This window comes from Astatotilapia calliptera, chromosome 2 (genome assembly GCF_964374335.1).
Source record: "Astatotilapia calliptera chromosome 2, fAstCal68.1, whole genome shotgun sequence".
NCBI classification, from domain to species: domain Eukaryota; kingdom Metazoa; phylum Chordata; class Actinopteri; order Cichliformes; family Cichlidae; genus Astatotilapia; species Astatotilapia calliptera.
Genome location: NC_137423.1, coordinates 1,785,682 through 1,812,165, shown reverse-complemented (window position 1 = coordinate 1,812,165; position 26,484 = coordinate 1,785,682). Strand labels below are relative to the sequence as shown.

Sequence of the window (26,484 nt, the reverse complement as noted above, 5' to 3'; positions counted from 1 at the left end):
ATAATATGAAACTTAGTCTATGCTTGTGCTGGTAACATTGTCACTGTTAGTGAACAATACATCAGTGGAGGCTTGATATCATGCGACATGTGGTGCGTCAGAACACTGCTCATGTAGGGCTTATTGCAGGGCTCGGAAAGATAAAGCAGACAGAGCCAGTGATAGATCGTCTGTGTACCCATGCAAAGGAATAGTCAGCCCACTGGGAGAAAACCCCATAGTAGTTGTGACGTAGGTAACTATTCATCAACATTTGCTCTGACATCAAACGTCATCAAAAGAGTTCCCCCAAGCCATGAGAGAGAAACTGACACTGACAGGCTCGGAAAATCCTAATAATCCCATTCTTTTTCCGCTTCCATGGATGTAAACCTAATCCCATTTGACATCTGGGCCCCTAAGCCTCACTATTGTTTAAGCAAGGTTGGCCAAACAATTATTTATTATCTGTACATTTAGTTTCATAAATGTTTAGTTAACAAGTATTTGAGATTTGGAAAAAATGATCCTTGACAAATACGGACCTACACAAAACCGAAGGAGCTGATCTTCCAATAATGGACAAATCTAAAGTTCTTCTACAGAACACATCAGAACACATTTTTAGCAGGTAATTATAAGGTTTGCTTTACTTCTGTTTTACCTAGATTATGAATATAACTTGGGTAAAAGGAGAAGAAGCGTCACAAATCCACATACAAAGCAGAACTTTATCTATGCCAATGTTACATTTCTATACTTTGACACGATTATCGTAAAATATGTAACCAGAAAGATGACAAAGGGCAAAAGCAGCACAAAATGTTTGCTACACCACACATTAGGAATGAAAGGCTGTTATATTTCTCTACTTCCTTCTAAAACACTGACTGATTTTCACTGAGGCTGCGTCCACACCTACACGGGTATTTTTGAAAACACAGATTTTTCTATGCGTTTGCACCTTTCATCCACACGTAAACGGCGGTTTCCTGCCTCCACCCCGGGGGAAAGGGTAGCATCTCCTGGGTCTAGGTGCCGTTTCCCCCTCCAGGGGCGAGGGTACCTGGACCTGAGGTATAGAGTTTGTGTGGGGAGTGTGATTGTGTGTACAGTGTCCATGTATGTCTATCCCTACGTTGGGTGAGTGCTGAGTGTTTGTATATGTGTGCATGAGGGTGGGAATGCATGTTTGTGTCTGTGTCTATATGTCAGGTCGGGTCTTACACACTGCTGAGGCTGTTTCCGCCACGACCCACCTCCAGTAATTGGAGGAAAATGGAAGGATGGATGGATAAACATTTCAAGAAAAAAACGATGCATTAATAGATATTAACTCACAATTGTAACACGGAAAAGGTTTACAATTTATTTGTGCCATTTCAACATCTTCTTTTTGTCTTCTGAAGGCTGATTTCAGGCTTAGCATAATTAAAGAACCATACAAAAATGTTTAAGTCGTTTTGCACAGTTTCAGGAAACTTTAGCATGTAAAACACTTTGTAGCATTTTTACACTAAAATGCATTGATTTACATTTTTTTTATTAAAACACCACCAGATTTTTCAGCAGATGACTGACAAGCAAAGCACCGTTTACTCATCGTGACTGACATTCTTGGAGCAGTTGATCCACTGAAACATTAGTTTCTCTCAGAACCAGCTTCAGGTGCCCACACTCATTGTTGTCACTGATCCAGCCCCTTAGAGAAATCTTCATAGCTTCTTGGTTGGTTCCATAAAAAGTCAGAATAACTTTCTCAGATGAAACCTGATAGTCACATGCCAGCGTTGACTGGGACGCTAAATACAAGACATCTGTGGCGTTGTCTGTCGCACAGTTGTCTATGGTGACTGAGCCGTTGCTGAAAGTGAACATGTAAATGTCATTTCCATCACCTCCAACCAGATAATCTCCACCAGTGGACACCAAGATGTCGTTACCATCTGAGCCTTTGAGAAGAGAACTTTCATAACCAGACACTAAGATGTCCGAATAGATGGTGCCGATCACAGTTTCCACATCCTTCAACACGTCGCCCTCAGCGTCAGCATGGTGGCCTTGGCCCGTCAGCAGGTTAACATAAACCCCTTCACCCTTCTCATGATCACCCCGATAGAGAACAGAGTCTCTGCCTGGACCTCCGTCCACCAGATCAGCTCCTGGTCCAGGAAGGAAGACGTCCTGGCCAGAGTTTCCCATCAGTGTGTCATTTCCATCTTCACCATAAAGAGTGTCGTCTCCTCTCCCACCAATCAGGATGTCAGCTCCATTTCCTCCTACCAGCGTGTCATCTCCATCACCTCCATCCAAGGCGTCGTCCTTCCACCCACCAATCAGAGCGTTGTCTCGGTTGTTGCCTATTATAACATTAGACTGGGAGGGGCAGCCTTGCACTGTGTGAACCTCTGACAGATTTCTCTGAGCGCTGAGGTCCAAACGACAGTCCACCGGAGACTGTGTGAGAGTCACTTTGAAAGCTTCTACCTGATAGAAAGAGTCGTCTCCAGCTGAGTTTAGAGACTTGAGTTTGAAATGGACGCCATCAGAGCTCTGAAATTCTAGATGCTGATGTTTTTCACCTTTAGCATAATTACAGAGAATGAATTCTAATCTTTCCTCTTTTTTCATGATTCTAACATGAACATTATTTCTTGTTGAGTCCAGTATGACTTGACTTCCATCAAGGAAATCCATATCTACCAGCACAGTGTCAGTTTTCTGATCTTCTGCAAAGTTATCAATGATTACCATGTTTTCATCCACATGTTTGATTATGTAGGTGTCTTTGCCTTCCCCTCCTATCATCAGTGCCCCCCCGGTGTGTGGATCCAGTAAATTATCATTGCTGTTTCCAACCATGACGTCAAATCCTGAGGAGCCGTACATTTCTTTCACTGAGTCACTGAGTTTCATCCATTTCCCCAGACAGGTTTCACATCTCTGGTTTCTGTAGTCGATGGTTAAAGGCAGCATTAAATCCCATCCACAGCTGCTGATGCTGGGCTTCAGTCCAGCTGTTACTCCATCACTGGTCTTGATCTGCAGGTGCTGATAATTCTTTGATTTAAACCAGTTCTGTAAAATAACAGTTCTTCTGCCGTGTACCTGAACGATGATGCTCTGACCTTCACATCTACATGTTATATGCTGATATTGTTCTTTAAGGAAGAGCAGGTCCAAGGTTAGATCTGGTGATAGATTGTTGATGGTTTTCACTCCTTGTCCTGCTGTGATAACGTACCAGTCCTCTCCTCCTCTCCCCTCAATGAAATCATCTCCTAATCCAGGGACAAGAACGTTGTGTTCTTTGTTTCCTTTGATGACATCGTTATAGTTTGACCCGCGGACCTCTGTCACGCTGTCCAAAGCCTCATCCTTCTCAAGGTCCACCTCCAGAGGAGACAGGGAGCTGCTGTAGTCAATGCTGAGGCTCTTTATACATGTGGTGAAGATGTTCCTCTGCAGGCAGTCAGCTTTGTTATCTGACACTGTGAAGGTGATCAGATCCTTTGTGATGAACAGCAAGTGTCTGTGTGCTGATGATCTGAACCAGTTCACTACAGCAACATGAAACACTGTGCTGTCATGGTGAGCCTCCAGATGAACATCATCACCTAATACCCAGACTCGAAACGTATGAAGATTTGCTTCTATGATGGCCAGGTCAGTTTTCTCGTCTCTGGAGTAATTTTCAATGAGCACAGAGGAAAGTTTTCTGCCTTTCACCATGTAAATGTCTTCTCCTTCAGCACCAATCAGACGATCTCGCCCTCCTCCCCCATCTATCAGGTTCCTTTCTCCATTTCCAATGAGTTCATCACCATACTGAGACCCAAAGATGTTTGTAACTGTGCGTAAAAGTGGCTGTGATGCATCAACAACTGCACCGCGTGCCTCGAACATCTTGTTAATTCCTCTGGCCACCAGCTGAACTGAAGAAACCACCGTGGAGGAAATCTCAAATAAGACTCCGTCTCCTGACATCATGTTCATGTGACGATAATCTTCTCCTAAAAACCAGTTTTGTATTCTTACAGTATGACTGCCCTCATACGTCAGCACAACATCGTTTCCTGATTTAGACACAGAAATGTGGCTGTAGTCGACACTGAAATGCAGATTGTCTTGTGCTCTGGAGGGATTGTAGTTGTTAATGATCGTTTTCCCTCCATTCTCAGGAATGATGTAGGTGTCCCTTCCTCCTGAGCCTTCGACATAACTTCTCTGTGGACCGAGGAAGAATGTGTCATCCCCTGGTTCCCCATGAAGTCTGTAATAGTAGCTCAACATGACTTCAATCATATGTTCGTCCTGTGATTTCTGAACTGCAAAAAATCGATTAGAGTCTCTGTTTCCCCTGTATGTCCCGTACCTCGAATAGGAAAGAGTTTTATAACCTGAAACCACTGTCACAGATCCAGCTGGTATGAACATGAGTATTTTTCTTTCATATGTCGCGTGCTCTAATCCATGTGACTCTCCCAGACCAAGAATTATATCTTTGCTTCCATCTGTGTTAATGCTCCAGCATTGTCTTCTTGGACTCCCATCACGAGAAACAAAATAGTCCATGCAGAGCTCAGACTGACCCTCATCAGCGAGGCAGAAGTTAATACCTCCTCCATTCCAGGAGGAGGCGCCAGCAGCAAAATCAATGGCTGTCGTTCCATCCTGTTGCTTTGTGACTTTATAATATTGGTGATAATCTGAGATCTGTGCAACAAGTCTTCGTCCCTCCTCAATTTCAGCATAACGCCAGTCATAAAACACACTAGCCACATGTATAGCAAAGTGCATGATCCCTTTTCCCAAGCCAACAAAAACAGCAGCTATTTTGTCCAAAACTCCAGCGTCCGCTGGGAGGCTGTTCAGTTCATTCTGGATGCCCATATAAACATCATCAATGGCCATCCGCACTACTGATAGAGCCAGATTTATAGGTGCGATGAAAGGTGCCAGTTCAGGCTGAGCAAGCTCAACAACATCTAAAGCAGTCATGGTAATATCTAATGCAGCATCAATGTATCCCAGTGCATCTCCTCTTCTAAAATCTTCTGCCACACTGTAGATCCCAAATCCAATTCCCACTATTGGTATAACTGTCATAGCACGCTTCATTGCAGGGCTCCTCATGATTGTTGCTGCAGCTTTTGCGATTCTTGTGTTTGAAGTCAGAGCTTTGCTTGCAATAGCAGATGTTGTCATAGCCGTCACTCCATGAGCTGTCTGCAAAGACCCCGTCACACCATCTTTGATGTTTCCCTCTTCAAAGGCACGAGCAGCTCCTTTCAGTCCCAGCATCAGGCCCAAAGCTCCAACAGCAGTTCCAGTCCTCTCTACATGTTTGTTGACCTGATGGGAGGCTGCTGAACTGTGCTGCTCCATCTCATGCACTGATGTCTCAATGTTCTTCCACATCTTTTCACTGTAATGTTGACTCTGTGGAGATAAATCGACCCTGAACTCCTCGGGCTCAGCACCAGCTCTCTCTGACACGAGCTCACATACAAACTGTCCGTTTTCCATTCGGGCCGATCCCTCCTGAAGACGCATTCTTGCCAGATTTTTACCATATCTTGCCATTAGTGCAGCATGGACCTCTTCAGTTAACGATGCAGATGTTCTAGAGAAATAGGATTCATGTTTGAAGGTATTCTCGAATTCTGAGGCGGAATTCAAGTCACGCCTTGTGACGTAGCCATCATCGTATCCTCCCAGTGTTCCAGATGTGGAAGGTTTCATAATATCTCCAGATGTTTCTACGATGCTGGGAGATTGCTCAAAATTTTCTTTGTAATTCTTGTAATCAGCTAAAAATAAATCTTTTGTGTTTGCGTTTTCTGTAAATATTTTGTAATCAGTTGCTATCATATCAATCCATTTATCTACATTACCTTTTTTACTCCACTTATCAAACAGGTCATATTCCAATTTTAAGAACTCTTCTCTTGAGTTAGTGAATCCCCGTTTTTCTGGGTCAACCCAGCTTCCTCCTCTTGCCATTGGGTGATTGTCAAAGAAGAAAGCCAGGCCAGCTGAGTTATGTTGATTTAAAACCACATCCAAGGCCATAAGTGTCAAAGGGAATGTTCGGAAATTTCTCACAGATTCACTTATAACTGATGCAGTGAAATATGTTGTGAACCAGGCCTCAGTGGATAGTCCTTGGTTGACATGTGCGTGCTCTCCACGAAAAATATTTCCCACATATTTAGCATAGATTTGTTTTTGTTGGTTTTGGCTATTTCTATTGTTTGTTAAAATGTTGTTTCTCATGTGTGTGTAACTTTCTCTGCCCACCTGTGCATTAATACATCTCTTAATCTCATCAATTACGTTTGCGTCTCTTTGATTGTTGTCAAGCCATTTTCCAACCAGGAACACGTACAGTTTTTTATGCTCAACTTCATATATCCAGTTATTGATCTTCAGGTATGTTGTCCTTGTTTCTCCATTCTTTGCAAAGTGATGAATTATATTTTTAATGTCTTTCCCTGAATTAATCTGATAACATTCATTAAGGACTTCTTCACCATCATTTAGCCAGTCTATATAATTTTCAGTTTCCCGGTTTACAGTCCTTTGGCTTCTTTTTCCTATTACATATTCTCTTCTTTGTTGGTCATTGACTTTGATTTTCTCTGGTACTGGTTGATCTGAGTGAAAGATTCCCCAAGACAGAGCCTGAAGCTCATCAATGGCAGATTTAATCTCGGGAACTTTATTTTGGTCAATGTTCGGGAAAACATCTGGGTTAACAAATCTCTTCGGTTCATCTGGCCAGCTGTCTTCTCTTATAAAATTTTGTTCTGGTTTTTTGTTTCCCCTGTTTTTTCGTCCACCCAGAAAGTTTCTTTCATTGGTAAAAACAGCCTCTCCTTTACTTCCAGGCTCATTTCTCATTATTACATCTCCGTTTCTATCAAGGGTTGCTACCACTTTCTTGCTGTTGTCTTTATGTCTCCATTGCAGCCCCTCTGGAGAGATTTCCTGAGTGATTTTCCTTCCTGTGTGTGTGACTTGGACGAGAGCGTCCCTCACATGAAGCTCTGTCTTGATGTTCTTTTTATGGAGGTCCCTCAGCAGAGTTTCTATGAATCGTTGGTCTGATCCGACCTCACAGGCCACCACACTCGTTGTTTTAATTTTATCGCTGCCTCTGTTTGTCCTTTCAATGATTTTTGCCACATCTCCTAAACTGTATCCTGACAGTCTCATTTCTCTTGCGTTGTCTCTTTTACCATGACCTACCAGCACCAGTCTGCTGTCCTCTGACAGAGACACTGGTCCACCGTGGATCAGTTTGGGTCTTTGGTTTTCATCAAGAACATAGACAGAACTAACTGCTGGATGTTTGTCATACAAATATTCAGCAGCTCTTCTGACCACAGGATCATTTTCCATCATTATGATCTGCTGGTGGTCATACTGTGTGGTGTGATCAGCTGGTCTTTGTGGGATTTTGTAGCTGGAAACGGAGTCAGGTCGATCCATCACCTGGTAAATCTGCTGATTGTTCTGGTTGGTTTCTAAGACTGTTTGGAGGCCGCGGAGCATAAAAACCCGAATGAAGTTCTGGTGGAACTGTGTGGTTGTGTTTCCATCGAGAGAGAAAACTGGAGCCGCTTCCAGAGATGGTTTCAACATCAGCTTTGCAAGTGAAGATCCATCAAGTCCAGACACAGTTTGTCCATCTTCTGAAACACTTCCAAATATTTTCACTACAGTGTATCTGTCTGCTGCTGGTACACAGGTATCGTTGAACAGGCAGTCCTTGGTGACTTTCACGGAGTAATGAGGATCCTTGCTGTATTCCTGCTGGACTCTGTCACTGGTGGATTTTTCTCTGTCGGTCATGATCAGAAGTTTTTGGCTGTAGCTGTGGGAGATCTCTGAAGCACCCAGCAGCCAGTCTTGTACCTTCTGTTTGTCGATATGTGCCAAGAAGGCATTAAAGTCCTGAAAAATGAAGCAAAGACTGAAATGAGAGAGAGCTCCAGGATAACTGTTTTGGTCTCAGTTAATTTCTATAGGATGAAATTTGTGAACTTTTTTTGGATCTCTAGATATAATCTTAACAATCTGTTTTGTTTATGTAAACCTACAGTTTGAGCCAGACACTCACATTATTTAATACTACTACTAATAATAATAATACATTTTGTTTAAGAAAGCGCCTTTCAAAACACTCAAGGACACTGTACACAAGCAATAACAGCAACAAACATAATTTAGAAAATAATAAGGATAAAACAGAGCAAATAGATAAACTAAATTAAAGTAGCAGTATGGAAAAGCTTATGTGGAATAGGCTAGTGTGAACAGGTGAGTTTTGAGTCTGGGAAGTGATGTTTCGTATCTCAGGAGGAAGGGAGTTCCAAAGACGGGGGGCAGAGCAGCAGAAAGCCCAGCGCCCCACGGTGGCTAGCCGGGGGGGAAGGGATGGAAAGAGAAAGAGAGGAGGAGGATCTGAGACACCGAGCAGGAATGGTAATGTGAACCAGGTCAGAGAGGTATGAAGGCGAGAGATGATGGGTAGCCTTGAATGTGCACAAAAGTATCTTGAAATTGATGCGGTATTTAACCGGAAGCCAGTGAAGCTGCAGAGCAGGGGTGATGTGGTGCATAGAAGGGGTCCTGGTGATAATACGAGCAGCAGAGTTCTGGACACGTTGAAGCTGATGGATAGATTTTTGACTACGACCAAAAAGAAGAGAGTTGCAGTAATCGATCCAGGAAGTGACCAGGCTATGAACAAGACTAGCAGCGGCATGTGGGGAGAGAAAAGCACGGAGATGATTAATGTTACAGAGTTGGAAATATGCAGACCGAGGGATGTTAATGATGTGGGAGTTAAAAGATAACACCCAGACTTTTCACACATGGGGAAATGGAGAGTGGCGAGTTATTGATTGTAGTAGAAGCTATTAGTTCTGGATAGGGTTGGTTCAGTGCTGAACAGGAGAAGCTCTGAGTTCGTCTAAACAGAGGGTGAGGGAGGTCCGGGGAGAGAGCAGGTTTAGTGGACAGATAAAGCCGGGTGTCATCAGCATAACAGTGAAACTGAATATTGTATTTATGAAAAATGTGTCCAAGGCGAAGAAGGTAGATAATGAAAAGAAGGGGCCTGATCAGCTGTCATCAGTGAAGACCAGCAACAGGTAACATAAGTGACCTGCATACCAGGCTAATTATAGTGAATTAAAACTAAACTAAGAACTAACTGAAATTATTTTCTGAATTTGAAAAGCTAACTACAAATGATACAAAAATATGGAGGAAATATTCTTCGTGTTTGTTAGTTGGGTTAAATTTGTAATCCCAGCTTTCCTGATGATGCGTTTACTGAGACTAGGGATGTTTACACGACTGCTTTCGAAAGGTTTTGTGTTTTTATTGTAATACCTGCACTGAGTTTCTTATGTGCACATAATATTATAAAGTGATTGCAATGAACCCTGACTGATGGACATCAGGTGAATCTAATGCAGAGCCAGATGCAAACTCTCAGATTTAGCCATTTAGCCATTCTTATATTTTGCTTGTTCTTGTGGTTTATTTTTGCACACCTCTGTTGCTTGTGAAGCTGGCACACAAGAATTTCACTCGCATGTACTGTACCAGTGTACCTGCACATGTGATGTGACAATAAGAGGGATTTGATTTGATGGCAGGACTTGAGAGGAAGTAACAGGCATTTGGTGAGACGTAGTAAATTATAGTTGTGTTGCACTTGCATCCATTTTGATGGGAGCTAATTAAGGCTGCTGGCCATCAGTGTTGGTCAAGTTACTTGAAAAAAGTAATCAGTAACTAATTACTGATTACTTCCCCCAAAAAGTAATCCCGTTACTTTACTGATTACTTATTTTCAAAAGTAATTAGTTACTTAGTTACTTTTTAAAAACACGATTTACAACCTGAATAGGTGATAAAGCGATAGATCTTTCAGCCCAATTCTACTTTTTCTGCATAATCCATCATACAAAATGTAATCAAATGGAAAAGTCTCTTTTTAAAACTTGTTTTATTAGTTTTAATCTTTTAACTTTATGCATCAAGCAAAAATTTAATTATCTGCAACATTCTCTGACTGGAAGAAATTAGTTTAACATTTAAACCTATTTTCTACACATTCCAGCACATAAAATAAAATAAAATATTTTTTGTGTTTACACTCAGTCTTTCAAATAGATGCAAGTAAAACACAGCAGAAAATAAATAAAGTCAAAGACTCAGCGGTCCTGTTGCTCTATTTTCACCTGTAAAGCAGGAGTGGGGTAGGCGGAGGTTTACCCTGGTGCAGGTGTGCCGCGGTCAGTGGAAGAATCCGTGAGTTTCTCTGTGAGTTTCCCATTACGTCGTAGCTACTCGGTGCTTGCTCGGAAGTTTAGGGGTTTTTTCGCTGTAAAAAGAAGTTTTCTTCCCACGCACAGCGGACACTAATGTTTTTGTCACTTTTTATGGAATCAAACTCAAAGTAAGGTCAGTACTTCCACGCTTTAAACGCTGCACGCTCATACTCTCTCTGCACTCGATATATGATGCACTGTTGATCTGCACACAGCTGTTGTCACGAACGTCGCACTCGCTTATGTCACTGTCGTGAGACATTCTCGCAAAAAATTACGGTTTTAGTAACGCAGTAACGCAGCGTTCCTACGGGAAAGTAACGGTAATCTAATTACCATTTTTGCAATAGTAATCCCTTACTTTACTCGTTACTTGAAAAAAGTAATCGGATTACAGTAACGCGTTACGCGTTACTGCCCATCTCTGCTGGCCATAAAAATATACATTGAGAGTTGTTAGTGTTCCAGTGTGGAGAGGAAGCAAGTTGCCTTTCATAGTGAGTATAGGGCTGGTATTAGAAATGCAAAACACCGCTGCCTAAGCTTGAAAGACACTGCTTCCCATGGGCAACCGTGGCTCAGGGGGTTGGGAAGTTTGTCTTGTAACCGGAAGTTTACCGGTTCATTCCCCTTCTCTGTCTGTTTTGGTCGTTGTGTCCTTGGGCAAGACACTTCACCTACCGCCTGCTGGTGTTGACCAGAGGGGCCGATGGCGCGAACTGGCAGCCTAGCTTCTGTCTGTCTGGCCCAGGGCAGCTGTGGCTACAATTGTAGCTTCCACCAGTGTGTGAATGTGAGAGTGAATGAATAGTGGAATTGTAAAGCGCTTTGAGGGTCTCGATGGGTAAAAATGTTCTGTGAAGTGTGACATTTTAATGCAAAACTATGAATTCTTTATAATCCCAAATTCACAGACAGCTGAAAGATGTGGCTGAGCATCACATTAAGCTTACAACCAACAAGTGCATACAGCAAGTAGTACAACATTGTGTAATCCGGTTGTTCAGTGATGACACGACGAATCCTACTTCCGGGCCTAAAGTAGTCTGCGTTTAATATGGCTTTTGTGTTGTTAACATGTTTAATGTTATGTATTTTCTTCTATTTAATCTCAAAAAGCTCCTAAAACAGTCAGTGATCCCTGTTGACCTCCCTCGGCTTTTATTACCGCTAATCATTTATTTAAGCTCAGTTTTTAAAACCTTAGGATGTAACTACAGCCCAGCCCATGCAGCAGTATATGAATGACTAACCTCGTATTGTGGATGGATTATCTCAGTTGTTCTCCTGGCTGAAGTTTGGTCCTTTTACAGCATCCTGCCATGCGATTACATTTGTTCCTGACCACCGAGAACACTCACGTTAACTTTTATCGAGTGGAAAAAAAGTTAGCTTGTTTATATTATGCTAACATAGCTGTGTCGCTAGCGGTCACGTAGCACATCATTATATAGCAGCTAGCCCAACTTCAGTAACCCTACAAACGTCACTGCTGTTTAGTTTTCTGTCTTCATTTATGCTGGAAGTGATAACAGAGCTGTACGTTTGAATTTGTTTCCAAAACCCCGCAGTCAGGACGTGCTATATTGTATTTAGATAGAAGCTAGCGAGCTAACTCCCTGCTAACTTCTAACTCCGTTAAATGTCATAAATTCCGTTTTCATGGATGCCTGGATGTTAAACTCAATTGTTACACCTGGTAGAGCAGAACGCTGATCATTTTATTAAAGATGAAAGACTTTAGACAGTTTTTCAACTCTCAGTAATGCCATAGTGATCGTTTGATATATGGACCTGCAGCGGAGTTTAGGCCCAGACACGGCTAGTGACGTCAGACTGAACAACCGGATAACTAAGTGATTACTGCTCTGATATGTCGACCTGTACTTAAGTGTGACAAATACAAAAATTCAACATCTCCTCGTAGCAAACCCAGCTACCACTATGAGCTGTCTGTTGTATTGTGTCCGTTGGTAATGGTGTTTGTCATTTGAACTCTTTTTCTTTGTTGTGTTGTATTCACGATGAATTCATGTTTTGTGCCGTTTTAGGAAAAAAAAAAGATACAGATACTGAGTGGAAGGAAATGCTTATCTTTATCAGCCTAATCAAGTTCTATTTTAGTTCTAATGAAGTTCGTCATTAGAAACAATGTCTTTCTTCTCAGCACTGTTTAATCTATTAAACTTGGATTTCCAGGCTTCTACCGTTCTACCTTTAAAAGCCGGAGAGCAGTCAAATGCTGGAAGTGGAAGCTAAATTGGCTAGTCATTCATATGTATATTAGGTTGTTACCTAGGAATTCTGGAGGGAGGGGAGTGGGGGAAATAAATCTCCAAAAGTCACCAACTTGGAGTGTTTCAGTTTGCCATCTTAGGGAGAAATCAACACACATGGGTGTATTTCCTTTGTTGCTGAGATTTATTGATGAAAACAGTACAAAAAACCAACCATTTGTACACATATTTACAAATAATAATAAAAAGCAATCCTGGCACTGCCATGGTATCTGTAGTCTGCATTTACCACATGTGTATCTGTAGCAGTGAACACATCGCACAGTGGCCTGATTTTTCTTGCATCATGTGGAGGTCCATGAACCAATGAACATGCTCCGTTTGCTGTGCATGTTGAATAGTCCATTCTTGAATGCTATGAAGCATGTCAAGAGTGATCAAGAGTCGAAAAAGAGAGCTTGTTTGGGGACTGAGACAGCGAAAGATGGCACAGTGTGGCGTGAAGAACAGGTGGGGACCTGTCTCCCTTTCACCCCAATAGAAGCGTACGCTGCAGATGGAGAGCCAACGGCTAAGGCCAGGAGAAGTATCTCGAGTCGCCTTCAGAGCTTCCTGTGTTTCATCACTCTTGACATGCTTCATAGCATTCAAGAATGGACTATTCAACATGCACAGCAAACGGAGCATGTTCATTGGTTCATGGACCTCCACATGATGCAAGAAAAATCAGGCCACTGTGCGATGTGTTCACTGCTACAGATACACGTGTGGTAAATGCAGACTACAGATACCATGGCAGTGCCAGGATTGTGAGTGATTGCTGAAAATGTTGTAATGTACTCACTCGCTTTTTATTATTATTTGTAAATATGTGTACAAATGGTTGGTTTTTTGTACTGTTTTCATCAATAAATCTCAGCAACAAAGGACCTACACCCATGTGTGTTGATTTCTCCCTAAGATGGCAAACTGAAACACTCCAAGTTGGTGACTTTTGGAGATTTATTTCCCCCACTCCCCTCCCTCCAGAATTCCTAGGTAACAACCTAATATACATATGAATGACTAGCCAATTTAGCTTCCACTTCCAGCGTTTGACTGCTCTCTGGCTTTTAAAGGTAGAAACGCAAAATGATGGCTCCGCGGGGGTTTAAGTGTTCATGTGGTCATTTTTTGTCTCATGTTTACTGACCTTCTCCTTTGTAATGACACAAGCTGGGAAGTTTTCACAGTCCTGAAATCCATCCAGCAAAGTTAGTGGCTCAGTGTCCAGCCTAATGGAAAATTAACATATTAGCATTACTGCATTGATCTCATAACCCTGTGAAAGAAAAAAATTGCAAGAATATATTTAAAAATCGCAGTTCTTCGATCTTATACAACAGTCAGAGGTTCAAAGGTTCTACATGGGCTCCTCGAAATCATACTCTAGAGCTGAGCTGCAGGGTTTCTCTCACACCTTTTTGCACTTGCTGACTTGTAAAAGCCTACAATTTTTATTTCACCATTTACTAACCGCACAGAGATGGCATCGTTTAAATATGTTAAAGTTTTCTTTAAACAAACAGTATTATTAAAGTTTTTCATGACTGTTCAGTAACAGTGTCTGTCAGGGCTTCGTGGTGTGGAGAGAAGGAAAAGAGGACTCAAACGTAGGACTCATTGATTAGCGATGAGAGAAGATTATAGTGGATGAATGAAGAGAACATGAACGAAGACTGACTGGCTGGCTGAACTGAAGACACTCGCACAGGGACGACGACAACAACATAATGAACTGGAGGAAACTAAGGACTTAAATACACAGACTGATGAGGATGATAATGGCAGACCAGTGAGTACACAGCTGACTAATGACCAGTGTTGGGCAAGTTACTTTGAGAACGTAATTAATTATAGCTACTAGTTACTTCTTCAAAAAAGTAACTGAGTTAGTTACTGAGTTACAATATTCTAAAAGTAATTAATTACTTGAAAAGTAACTATTACGTTACTTTAAAAAAAAAAAGTTTAACCCTCTGGGGTCCAGGGTAGAATTGGCCATTTTTAACTATTTCTGATGTTTCCTCCACATTTCACCTTTAAAAACTATTTATTTGCCTTGTTTGGTCTCATCAGCACAACCTCATGTGTCTGAATTTACAGTCATGTTTTCATTTTGACAAACTGTGTTAACACAATTGATCTAAATCAGACAAAAAACATAAAATCTGAGTAGAAAAAAGTGATATTTTTTTACTGTAACAACCACAAACATGTTTATTGAATCATATTTCATAACTTTAAATGCAAATATAAAATGTCAGTTTTAAAATCCTATGCACAAGTTCTGCAAACAACATCACAGCCTGATACCTGCAGGTCTGACAGCAGCAGGTGTGTCACTCCTGTTTCTACCTGGAGACAGCAGTCGCCTCATTGTTCTGACACACAACACAAAACTATCCACAACACTACACGCTAACTACACAAGACAGCACGCCACTCCTAAAACTTCCCCCTCTTTCTAAGCAACCAAATGTCATGTTGCCATATGATTTTTTGATTGGTCGCCATGGTGCATTTTTCCACCAACACGAAAGGGCAGGGTTTTTTTGCTCATAAGCAGAGAGCGCTCGCTGCGCTGTCCTTAGACAGCAAACGTGACGAAACTATTGAGGAAAAAACGCCGCGTATATCTTGTTTATCATGACTCTGGTTTTACTGGCCTATCAACACAATTTAAAACCTGGTATATGTCACCTTGTTGCTTTGTCTTTAAGTGGTCATGTGATTGTCTTACCACGACTCCTTTATTCTTCCTCAGTCAAACAGCAGCACTCATGCCATTGTTTTGCCCCCTGAGCTCCAGGTGTTGTGTAGTGATGTGTCGGTCGCGAACGAAACGGCTCTTAGAGCCGACTCTTTAAAGTGAACAACGCGAGCCAGCTCCTCCCATACGGAAAAGAAATAGTAAAAACTTATATGTGATTACTCATGAAAGTGGCCACTTTCATGAGTAAATCATATAAGGCTTACATGATTTACTCATGAAAGTGGCCACTTTCGCATTACTTTCATACATTGTTTTAGTAAGTATCCAAAACATACAAGTTTCATTATATAATTTTTCAAGGGATCTTATATCTGTTTTCACACTTATATGCTTTTCATACAAGTTTCACACAAGACAGATACAAACTTTATAAGATTTATATATATCTTTTCCATATGGGCTTATCCGGTCTTTAAGTCTGACGTCACTAGCCGTGTCTGGGCTTAAACTCCGCTGCAGGTCCATATGTAGCCGGTCTGGCCTTAAACTCTTATTGCCATTAGTTCTCTGCGTTGTGTTGTGCGAATGACCAGAGGAGTCAGCTCTCACTTTGCCAGCTGGGTGGATTTATTCTCCCAGAATTTTAGTTACTTTAACTGTGTTTATTCGCTCTGTAACTGAGAACACTAGCGTATGCTCACCTCTCCTCAGCGGGGCCTCTCGGCGACTGAGGAAAATAGCGCGCAGCTACAGGAAGTGACTTCGTGGGAAGTCAAAGGTCACACAAACAAAATAAAAGCTCCCAAAATATAAATACAGAAAATAAACATATATAAATAAATACATATACATAACCAATACTGACAAAGCGAGATAACACTGCAGGATGGATCTTTGGTGAAATATAAATTATTTTTTAATACACCCGTTACATCCACCCCTCCTAGATTTCACCAAAATCCAGAACAGTCAGGTGAACAATCTAATTGGAACACAGGGACAAATCTACAGAATTTATGGCTCCTGGGCACGGGTTTAAACCTCCGAGCTATAAGCTCTAGTATCAGCTGTATAAGCCACCTACCAGATAGGTTCAGAAAGAGCATGAGGGTGATCAGGGCTCAGCCTTTCTTAGATCAGTGTGATGCCATTTACACCACACACATTCCCAGCCATCCACACACATCAATACCTTAAAAAGACACTATGTATTTAATTGTGCCATAAGGATACTGTCCCGTAGAATCAAAATACAGAAAGATCTCTAAACACCTGGGTTTACTTAAAACAGCGTAAGAAGAGACTGAGACCTTCTGCTAACTGAATTTGCCAAACGCTTAAAGCCAAAAGGCTTTTGAACCATGGACTCAATGAGTCGATTAACTCTTTTACTAACTCGGCCAGCTCGCGTCATGACAACATTGTCCGGGCCTGCCCGTGGCTGTCCTTGTGGACCCACATCATGACATACATCCGTTGGAGGCATCTGCGTGTCGGCGACATGCACAGGGACTACTGATAGGGGCTTGGTGTGTGCATCACGATCTGTGTCTGATGGATGTGAGTGAGTGAGTGCAGTTTCTGAAAGTGTGTCTAACACAGACGGGGAGTCCAAGTCAGGTTCTGCTACCAAACTGTCCAAGTCTGTGTCTCTGTCTGGGCAGTCCTCTCCTACCAGGGAACACTGGGTTGAATCCCCTGCAACCACCTCTGGAGCTTGTTGACTTGTCTTGCCCAATCCTGAGAGTCCCTCACTCAGGGTCTCCTGACTCTCATCATCATCTGAGTTGATCCAAGCACTGGTCCTGTCCTCTGCAGTCTCCTCATCCAAGGAATCTAACTGGTCTGACGCACATGACCCTCCCTCTGATCCAGTGTCACACAGTTCAGTAGTCACTACTGGCAGGAAGCTGATATTTAAAACCAGGTTGCGATGTACCACCTTTATGTTGCCTCTGTCATCTTCCAACTTGTATGTGTGAGTCTGCAGATTTCTGTCTCTGACTGTGTACACTGTTGCATCCCACTTGTCAGCAAGTTTCTTCTTTCCTCTTTCACCCTTATTGGCAATGAGTACTCTGTCTCCTATGTTCAGATACGTGCCCTTTACTTTTCTGTTATATCCTTTTGCCTGTTTGTCTTGTTCCTTGATGGCATGAGTCTGGGCAATCTTAGCTGCCTCATGAAGATGTGACATGAGTGTTTTCACATAATTTTTTTGATCCACAACTACAGGATCACAGAGCACCTGTTTAAACATCACATCAACGGGGAGCCTCGGGATGTGGCCAAACATGAGCTGAAATGGGGCAAAACCTGTGGTCTCATGTACAGTTGCATTATATGCAAATGTCAGACTTTGTATTTGTTGAGGCCACTTGTTCTTTTCTCTGAGGGGCAAGGACCTAAGCATGTTGCCAAGTGTCCTATTAAACCTCTCAGTCCCTCCATTGCCCATGGGATGGTATGCCGTAGTATGGGATTTGGAGACCCCTGAGAATTTGAGCAGTTCTGCCAAGAGCTCACTTTCAAAATTTGCCCCCTGATCGGAGTGAATCCGCTCAGGAAACCCATACACACAGAAAACATGGTCCCATAGTTTCTTAGCCACCTGCTTTGCAGTCTGGTTTGTGCAAGGGAAGGCATGGGCTAGCTTAGTGAAATGATCTGTAAGGACAAGAACATCTACTGAGCGTTGCTTACTATCCTCCGCACTCCAAAAATCCAAACACACCAGCTCCATAGGGGCGGAGGTTCTGATGCTCTCAAGTGGGGCTCGAGCAGAGGGTTCTGGTGTTTTGGCCAGGATGCATCTTTGACAGCATTTGACTCTTTTATATCAGACTCCATCTTCGGCCAAAAGAACCGTTGTCTTGCCAGATATAAAGTCTTCGCTTGCCCCTGATGTCCTGCAATATCATGGACACCATTCAGTGCCTTTGCTCTGAGACTGTCAGGCAAAACAAACTGATGTCTGCTTTGTTTACTCAGGGGGTCCTTTGTGATCCGATAGAGAACTCCATTTTGGATCCTAAGCCTTTCCCACTGTTTAAAGAACACCATGGCTTTCACATCAAATCCTGCCCTTTCACGCCTGGAAGGTCGCCTTCTCCTTGTGACAAATGGTAAGATCTTTGAAATACTGGGATCAAGTTCCTGGCTATGCTGGAGTTCCTCTAGTGTGGACACAGGAAATGACTCCTGTCCTGGCCACACTAGGTCCTGAACAGACTGGAACAGTTCCACAGCCCTTGTTTCAGCAGCCAGATCCCACTCACTGTGAAAATCCAGGATTGCCTTAACATCCATAGCATCACACCCAGGCTGAGACGAGGGCGTCTGCAGTCCTGTGGTGCGGAAAGGTGGTGTGTCCACGCGTTGACCTTGGACCTTCAACCGGAATGCATTTTGTATTCCCTCAGAACTGACACTCTCAGCTTCAGCAAGGAGGTGACTGTACTGCTCTGTGATCAGTACAGTCTGACTGTTGTTGCAAAGGGGTCTCTGCTGAGAGCATCAGCTACGACATTCTTGGTACCAGGTATGTGCTTCAGATCAAATGTGTAAGGAGCAAGCTTGGACACCCAACGCTGCTCACAAGCATCAAGCCTTGGTTTTGTCATGATGTAGGTGAGAGGGTTGTTATCTGTCCACACTGTAAAGGGATGACCTCTTAGCCAGTGACTGAACTTCTCACACACACTCCATTTCAATGCCAAAAACTCTAGCCTGTGGGCTGGGTACTTTTTCTGTGAATTGCTCAGGGTCTTACTTGCATGATTTCCTGTTCTTCCATTTCAGACAAAACTTGTCGCAGCTTTTGATAATGTGCGGGAGGGACTCGGCGGTAAGGAAGGCGGAATGGCCTCTCATCAGTGAGCCTGATGCGGTGTACAAAGCCTTTGGCCTTGCCACAGTCATGTGCATGCTTGGAGAAAATGTCATTGTACTTCTCAAGCATTTTAACCAATTTCTCCTTCCCCCCTTGACCAACATGGCACAGGTCAATATCAATTTCGCTGAGCCCAACCTGTTTTAGTCTCTGTTTAAGATCAGTGAGGTGGGCATCATCCTTCTCTTCCTCCTGCACAGATTTCTGGGGTCGACAGGTGCCCTGGAAAACTTCAAAATCCTCAACAGCAACACAAGGGGACACGTCAGCCAACTTACTGTTTCTTTTCAGGGTGACTGGTTTATCCAACAGGTTAGTGACCTTCATGGGAACCCACCTATCACCCCACAATGGCGTTATGATGCGGCCAACCATGATGTTACGTGGCATGGACTTTGATGAAGTGGCTTCAACAATCACTGTGCTCCCTGGTGACATAGAAACATTACTCGGCAGCTTGCCCCAGACTAGATGCTCTTGTCTTGCTAACAAGGTGACTGACTGCTGAAGCTTGACTGTGCCAATCTTGTCTGGGAGTTCTTCACCTCTCCCTCGGGATGAATTAGCCATGAGGTCAAGAAACTGCTCACACTCTGGGGGACAACCGCCACCTGACACGAGGCGCCAATAGTCATTGGTTATTTTCAACTGGTGCATGAGAAACCGGATGACATTTGTGCCAATGATTATATCATCACGTTGACCTGGCACTACAAGGATGGGAACAATACAAGTCTCTCCATACAGTTTCATTTCAACTTCATACATGCATTTGGGCTTGGTAAGTGTGCCACCACAGCCTACTAGCACTATTTCTTGAGGCAGGGGAGTGGGTTCTGGCAGTGTATTCTCACTCAGCATACTCTGTTCTGCTTGCTCACTGAGTGTGCACGCCATGGAACCAGAGTCAAGCATACCCTGCATGTGGTGTCTGTTATTAATGCTGACAGGAGTGTAAAACAGTTTGTCAAACGGGCCAACTCTCTGTGTGTTTTGTACTACCACCTTAACACCATCTGGTGCAGCTGCACATGCTTTAATGTAATGCTTTTCAACGTCATCACTGCCGAGGGTTTCAACATCTGTGCCCACACATCCCCTCACCAAATGCGGGCCAGCTAGTTTAAAGGCTGGGTGTCATTAGGTTGGGAGGCAGGGCGCCTTTGAATCGGTGAGCGACGAGGGCAATTTCTCTTAATATGGTTTGGCTCAAAGCATGCAAGGCATAGGTGTTTCTGCCTACAATGCACAAGGGTAGAATGTTCAGGGGACTGGCATACTCTACAACATCTGGGTCGGGTCTGACCTGGAGGAAGCTGCTTGTCTGCAACCTGGTTATTCTGCGATAAAGCATGGTCAAAAAGGCTGATTAGTAATTTCAGGCAACTGTCATTACAAGGGGACTTTACTGTCTCATTTGATCCCGCCTGCACCTGTGTTTCTCCCGGGTGCATTGATGTCGCTAGACCATCAGCTGCAGGGGTCTGGATGTTAGCTTTAACTGGTGTGAGACACTTAGACCTGGGGAGCATATGCTCTTTCATCTCAAGCTGGTACCGATTCACCTGCTCCTGAATCTCACTGGCTGTCCACTTATCTGGTGCCTTGAACTTGAAAACAGCAGCAAGGGTGGGATCAGGGCAGTACTTCACAAACATCATGGCTGCCTCCTGGCAGGGATCCTCCATGTGCCGTCCAAGTCTCTTCAGGCTTTCCTCTGCTGCATCAACTGCCTTATTCAGTCTGACCCAATATTCTACAGGAGTTTCTCCTGGCACTGGAACTGTGCTGTAGAAATCGGCCATAGGCATACACGAATATGTCATGTCACTGAAATGTTGCCTCAGTATGTCATATATAACATTTGGATTCTCACAAGGTTTTAACGATGGGGTGCTTCTCAGAGTTATTCTTACAATGTCCTTAGCTTTGCCCATCAACTTGAACATTGTTTCTTGGTACTGTTCCTGAAGGGGTGTTGCTCGCTTCTTGACATACATTCTCATCAGCTCCTCCCACTCACAGACTGTATGTTTATCCGACCCATCTCCTCTGAAGACTGGAGGCTCTCTCACATCTGACTGCAGGACTAGCTTTGCCCCAGTCAGGTTAAGGTAAGTGGGCTCGCTGGGTGGCTGGCTTACACTGCTCTGAGCTTGTGCGGCCCCGTCATCCCTTTCCCCACATTCCTTTTTCAACTGATCCCTAATGGTCTGCCCCACCTGTTGAGCTATATGTGTTATCAGGTCATTTAATGCTGGGTCTGCTGTGGCTGAAGGGTCTGAGAATGAGTTACCTTTACCACTACTGGAAGATGTGCAACCAAGTATGCGAGTGGAACAGAAAGCTGGGGAGCCTGCACTACGAACAGGTGTACTAGGCAACCCCTCAATTACCCTCCCTCTTCCCATGGCAAAGCTGAACCCGTCACTTGAAACTTTTTCATCATCCATTGTTATAACATATGCACAATGCAAACAGCAGAATTAAATTTACCTTGTAAACAACAGTCCAAAAAAAAAGGTGCAAGTGTTTCCTCGAACGCTTGGGATTTGTGTTCAGAGCTTACATTAAATTGTCCATTACAGCAACCTCTGGTGACCAAACTGATGTTGATCGCGTCTCCACGAACCACGATGAGCAAGTCTGAAGTGGTGTGGATCCGGGTCACGGCACCACTGTAGCCGGTCTGGCCTTAAACTCTTATTGCCGTTAGTTCTCTGCGTTGTGTTGTGCGAATGACCAGAGGAGTCAGCTCTCACTTTGCCAGCTGGGTGGATTTATTCTCCCAGAATTTTAGTTACTTTAACTGTGTTTATTCGCTCTGTAACTGAGAACACTAGCGTATGCTCACCTCTCCTCAGCGGGGCCTCTCGGCGACTGAGGAAAATAGCGCGCAGCTACAGGAAGTGACTTCGTGGGAAGTCAAAGGTCACACAAACAAAATAAAAGCTCCCAAAATATAAATACAGAAAATAAACATATATAAATAAATACATATACATAACCAATACTGACAAAGCGAGATAACACTGCAGGATGGATCTTTGGTGAAATATAAATTATTTTTTAATACACCCGTTACACATATATCAAACGATCACTGTGGCATTACTGAGAGTTGAAAAACTGTCTAAAGTCTTTCATCTGTAATACAATGATCAGCGTTCTGCTCTACCAGGTGTAACAATTGAGTTTAACATCCAGGCATCCATGAAAACGGAATTTATGACATTTAACGGAGTTAGAAGTTAGCAGGGAGTTAGCTCGCTAGCTTGTTCAGCAGCACTCATGCGATTGTTTTGCCCCCTTAGCTCCAGGTGTTGTGCCAAAAAGTGATCGTCAGGCAGAAAGTGATTGCCGCCGCGGGAGCGCGCACAGCTGATATAAGATGCGGCGAGCTGAACACAGCTTCAACTGTCTGTTTGTTGAAAAACAGTAACACGACTGCATTTTCTTGTTAGTAACTGTAACGGCGTTGTAACGATAGGAATAGTAATTAGTTCGATTACTCATTACTGAAAAAAGTAACGCCGTTAGAAGAATATAGGCGGGGTGTCAGGCTCAAGGAAGGAGTTCGCTGGCTTATATCAACCCTTGTGCCTCTTCCCCCACCCTCAAAAACAGACAAAAAGCAGTTCATCTCCCCATTTCTTGAGATACATGGCGTCTTAAAGTCTGAAACAGTCAACAAAGCGCAGTTGGGCATACCCCCCACCCCCACCCCTCCCCCAGAGGGAAATGAGAAATGAGTAGATCAGAGGGACAGCTCATGTTGAGCAGTCTAGAGACAAAGTTAAGTCTGAGGCTGAGATGGTTTGCACACATGCAGAGGGAGAGTGGATATACTGGCCTAAGGATGTGAAGATGGAAAGAGGAGAAGCTCAGAGAAGCTTCATGGATGTGGTGAAGGAGGACATGCAGAGGGTTGGTGTCACAAAGGAAAATATGGACGCAGTATGAAAAGGATGCAGATGAGCTGCTGTGATGACCCCTAATGGACTTTTTGGCTCATTAATAACCAAGTATTTCAACAAAAAAAAAAATCCAGTGTATTGTGAAGCACTGTCCAAATTATTTTACAAATACTTGCAAAGGACATGAAATATCCAGGTATGAGACAGCAATTTTAAACACGCTAAACACCATTTAAAAAATGTAAATGACTGAAAGCCTCTTTACCTTTTTACAGATCTTCCAAATCTTGACAGGTGGTAGCCATTTCCCCTAAATGAAACACATTCTGCATTATACTTTTTGTTATGGATTACTTTTTTACTTTTGAAAAAGTTGCAGTGTGCTGTGGTTGCAAGTAGTAAATGTCAAAGTTAAGTCTCAAATTTTTAGGTGCATTCTTCGTCATGGGCATTGGGTCTTTCTCTAGTTCTACTTCCTTGTCTCATCTTGTCTGATTCGTTCCCACCTGTTTCCTCTCCCCTCCTTACATGCTGTGTATTTATTGTCAGAGTCTAACTCCTGTCCTTTGTCATTTCCACCCTTATTCTGTGGTTTCACTAGACGTCAGGTTGTTGTGTGTTATTCCTGCATCCACCTCTGTTTTTTCAAAAAGACTTTGGCATTAAAGCTGTTTTTGAATTCAACTCCTGTCTCTGGCACACTGCGCTATATTGCATCTCCAGCAAACTATATTCCCTAAAACATTTTCTCAATTAGTTTCCTACTGAGTGATGAGGCCATGAACACACCAGACTGGTTATTTTATATAACAGATACCAGTGCATGCTGCTTTGTCTGTGTTGGAGCAGAAAAAAAAGATCTCCACTAGGAGACAGCCAAGATAGCTCATGTTTTCAGTAACCTTTGCCCCCTGATATTAAATATTATTTTTTTTCCACATGTGACAAGGCTTATTTAAATGCTTCTATGACACTCGCACTGAAAGAGCCACACAGTGCTTCTAATAACCAATGTCTATGATACCCACAGGGGTTTTAATGTAGTAACAGCTGTTAATAGCCATAAGATACCTGGTTGTTGAGGAGTTCATAAGCTTTTCATCAAACATATGTTCAGACAGTCCTTGGAGTTGATGCAGTGCAGCGATGTCAGAGCCGAGTTCCTCCCACTCATCATCTCTCACCTCTGAAAGCATTGAAACACAGTTTAAAGCTCAGCAATTTGTTAGGGATGGGGAACTAAGTCCTGGTTCTGGCCGAGAACCACTTCTACACTGGATTTGTATGCCCCTAAGATGCACTATCTTTTAAAAACCTAGAACGGGCAATCCACACTTTTATCCTATCTCGACTGGGCTACTGCAACTCTTTATATGTAGGTGTCAGCCAGTCGTGTCTAGCACGGCTCCAGCTGGTCCAGAATGCTGCAGCTCGTCTCCTGACACGTGCAAAGAGACACGAACATATCTCCCTGGTGCTTGCCTCTGTTCACTGGCTCCCAGTTTGTTTTAAAATTAAATACAAAATTTCATTGTTGTTAAGAAAAACACAATACAACATAAATATTATAACAAACTAAACAACATGAATAAAATATACAACAGACTAAAGTACTATACGAAAAAGAATAAAACGCTCTGTTATAGTAGGAAAAACTGTCGATCTTACGTGCTGCACAATAATATTTAATATTTAGTATTTACTGTTATATTCACATAGATCATCGCCATGATGTTGCTCTGTTTTTTTGCTGGTTTTCTCTTTTTTCTTTCTCAACAGGTGATCCAGGTGATTGATATATGCATTTTTTGTCTGGTTTTTTTGTTGGTTTTTGTTTTTTTTGCCCTTTATCACCGTTCCTCTTCCCCGCTGTTTTACTTTCTCCCCTTTCTTTTCCCCAGTCAAGTCTGTCCTGTATTTAGCAGGTTAAAGTAAAATAAAATAAACAATAAAAGGTGAATCAAATAGACCAATAGGGCAAGGCCCGGATGGTCCATTTGGTAAAGTAAATCTGTTGGGCATCTTTCTTCGCCTTTAGACAATAATTCTGATGCAAAAGAGCCAAACGGGACAGGCAGAAAAGAAAAAAAATATTAGGAAAAACTGCACTTGGTAACATTGCACACCAGAGAGAAAGTTGTGTATGCGATATGAGTGTGTGTTTGTCTGCACATGTGTGGTCATCTGTAGTGCTGTAGTCTCTTACCGAACTCTTCAGTGAGGCTGAGGAGGCTGAGGATGACCAGGAGCTTCAAACTCCAGCAGCCCTGCCTCTGTCCTGCCATCGCCCTGCAAAATATTATTAACATGACACTGTGACACAGTCCAGTTGGAAACATGTGAACATGGATCACCCCAAACATTTTCACAGTTTCTACACAGGTTCAGGCATTCTCCTGTCATGTTTAGTCCATGCAGTCATGGTTCTGGATCTTTGACCAGAATTTGAATTTGGAGTTGAATTGTGAGTTCATTATCTGATTTTGTTTGTTATAGATTTCTTTGTTCCCTTTTGTGATTCCCCCAGTTGTGTCCTCGTGTCTGTCTCTGCCCTGTCTCAGTAGTTAGTCTTGTCTTCCAGTCAGTCATGTCTCGATGGTTGTTTCCTTTTTGTCTGCGTCAAGTTCAGTCTCAGTCTCTAACGGTTTGTGATGTTTCCTGTTTTGTTTTGTCTTTATTCCTTGTGTACTGTTTAGTTTTGTGTCCTTTGTCAGTTGTATTCCCAGCTGCTTACCATTTCCTCATAACCCTGCATGTAGAGCCACTGTCTTAGTCTCTCTGTTCTCTATCATGTTCTCCCTCATTTTTACATGCTGTGCGCTCCTGTGTTTTCACTTTAATTCCAGCTTTATTTTAAATTTTCTGTGAGCTCCAACAATACAGCTCCTCTTTGAGTTTCAGTCCTGCATACTGTGTTCTAATCTGCCAGCTGATCAGTTTATCATGACAAATACAGGGTGTATTGGTGGACAGAGCTACAGACCCATGACACCCTTACCCAGGTAGCTAGCAGCTATGACCAGCACTACTTGAACAGTTAATAAAAGGACAGGTAATGTTTAGGGATGCACCGATACCGATACTGGCATCGGGTATCGGGGCCAATACTGTAAAATGTGTGTGTACTCATACTCGTAAAAGTTAACCGATACCATGAACCGATACTAACTTATTTCTTTAGTCAGAGGGTGGCATGTCATTTCTGTTGTAGTTTTTTAGATTGGCCACTAGGGGGACATCCAGCGCTAAACAGGCACAGGGTTAGGCGAGTGAGACTGGCGGCTCCAGATAAAAAAAAACTGGAGGCTGCTGTAGCTAGGCTAAACAAAATGTCAGCAGTGTGGACAGG

The 26,484-nt window shown here is 42.9% G+C and overlaps 1 protein-coding gene across 1 annotated transcript; it reads right to left on the bottom strand.

Annotated features, from left to right (window-relative positions):
- Positions 1-1,334: 1,334 nt before the first annotated feature.
- Positions 1,335-25,834, bottom strand: LOC113030412 (uncharacterized). The gene is made up of 5 exons (XM_026181847.2): positions 25,342-25,834; positions 24,207-24,321; positions 23,401-23,445; positions 13,764-13,845; positions 1,335-7,941 (listed from the first exon to the last, which is right to left on the bottom strand). Exons 1-5 carry the CDS (start codon positions 25,496-25,498, stop codon positions 1,579-1,581), a joined length of 6,762 nt encoding a protein of 2,253 aa, XP_026037632.2. The 5' UTR covers positions 25,499-25,834; the 3' UTR covers positions 1,335-1,578.
- Positions 25,835-26,484: the final 650 nt, after the last annotated feature.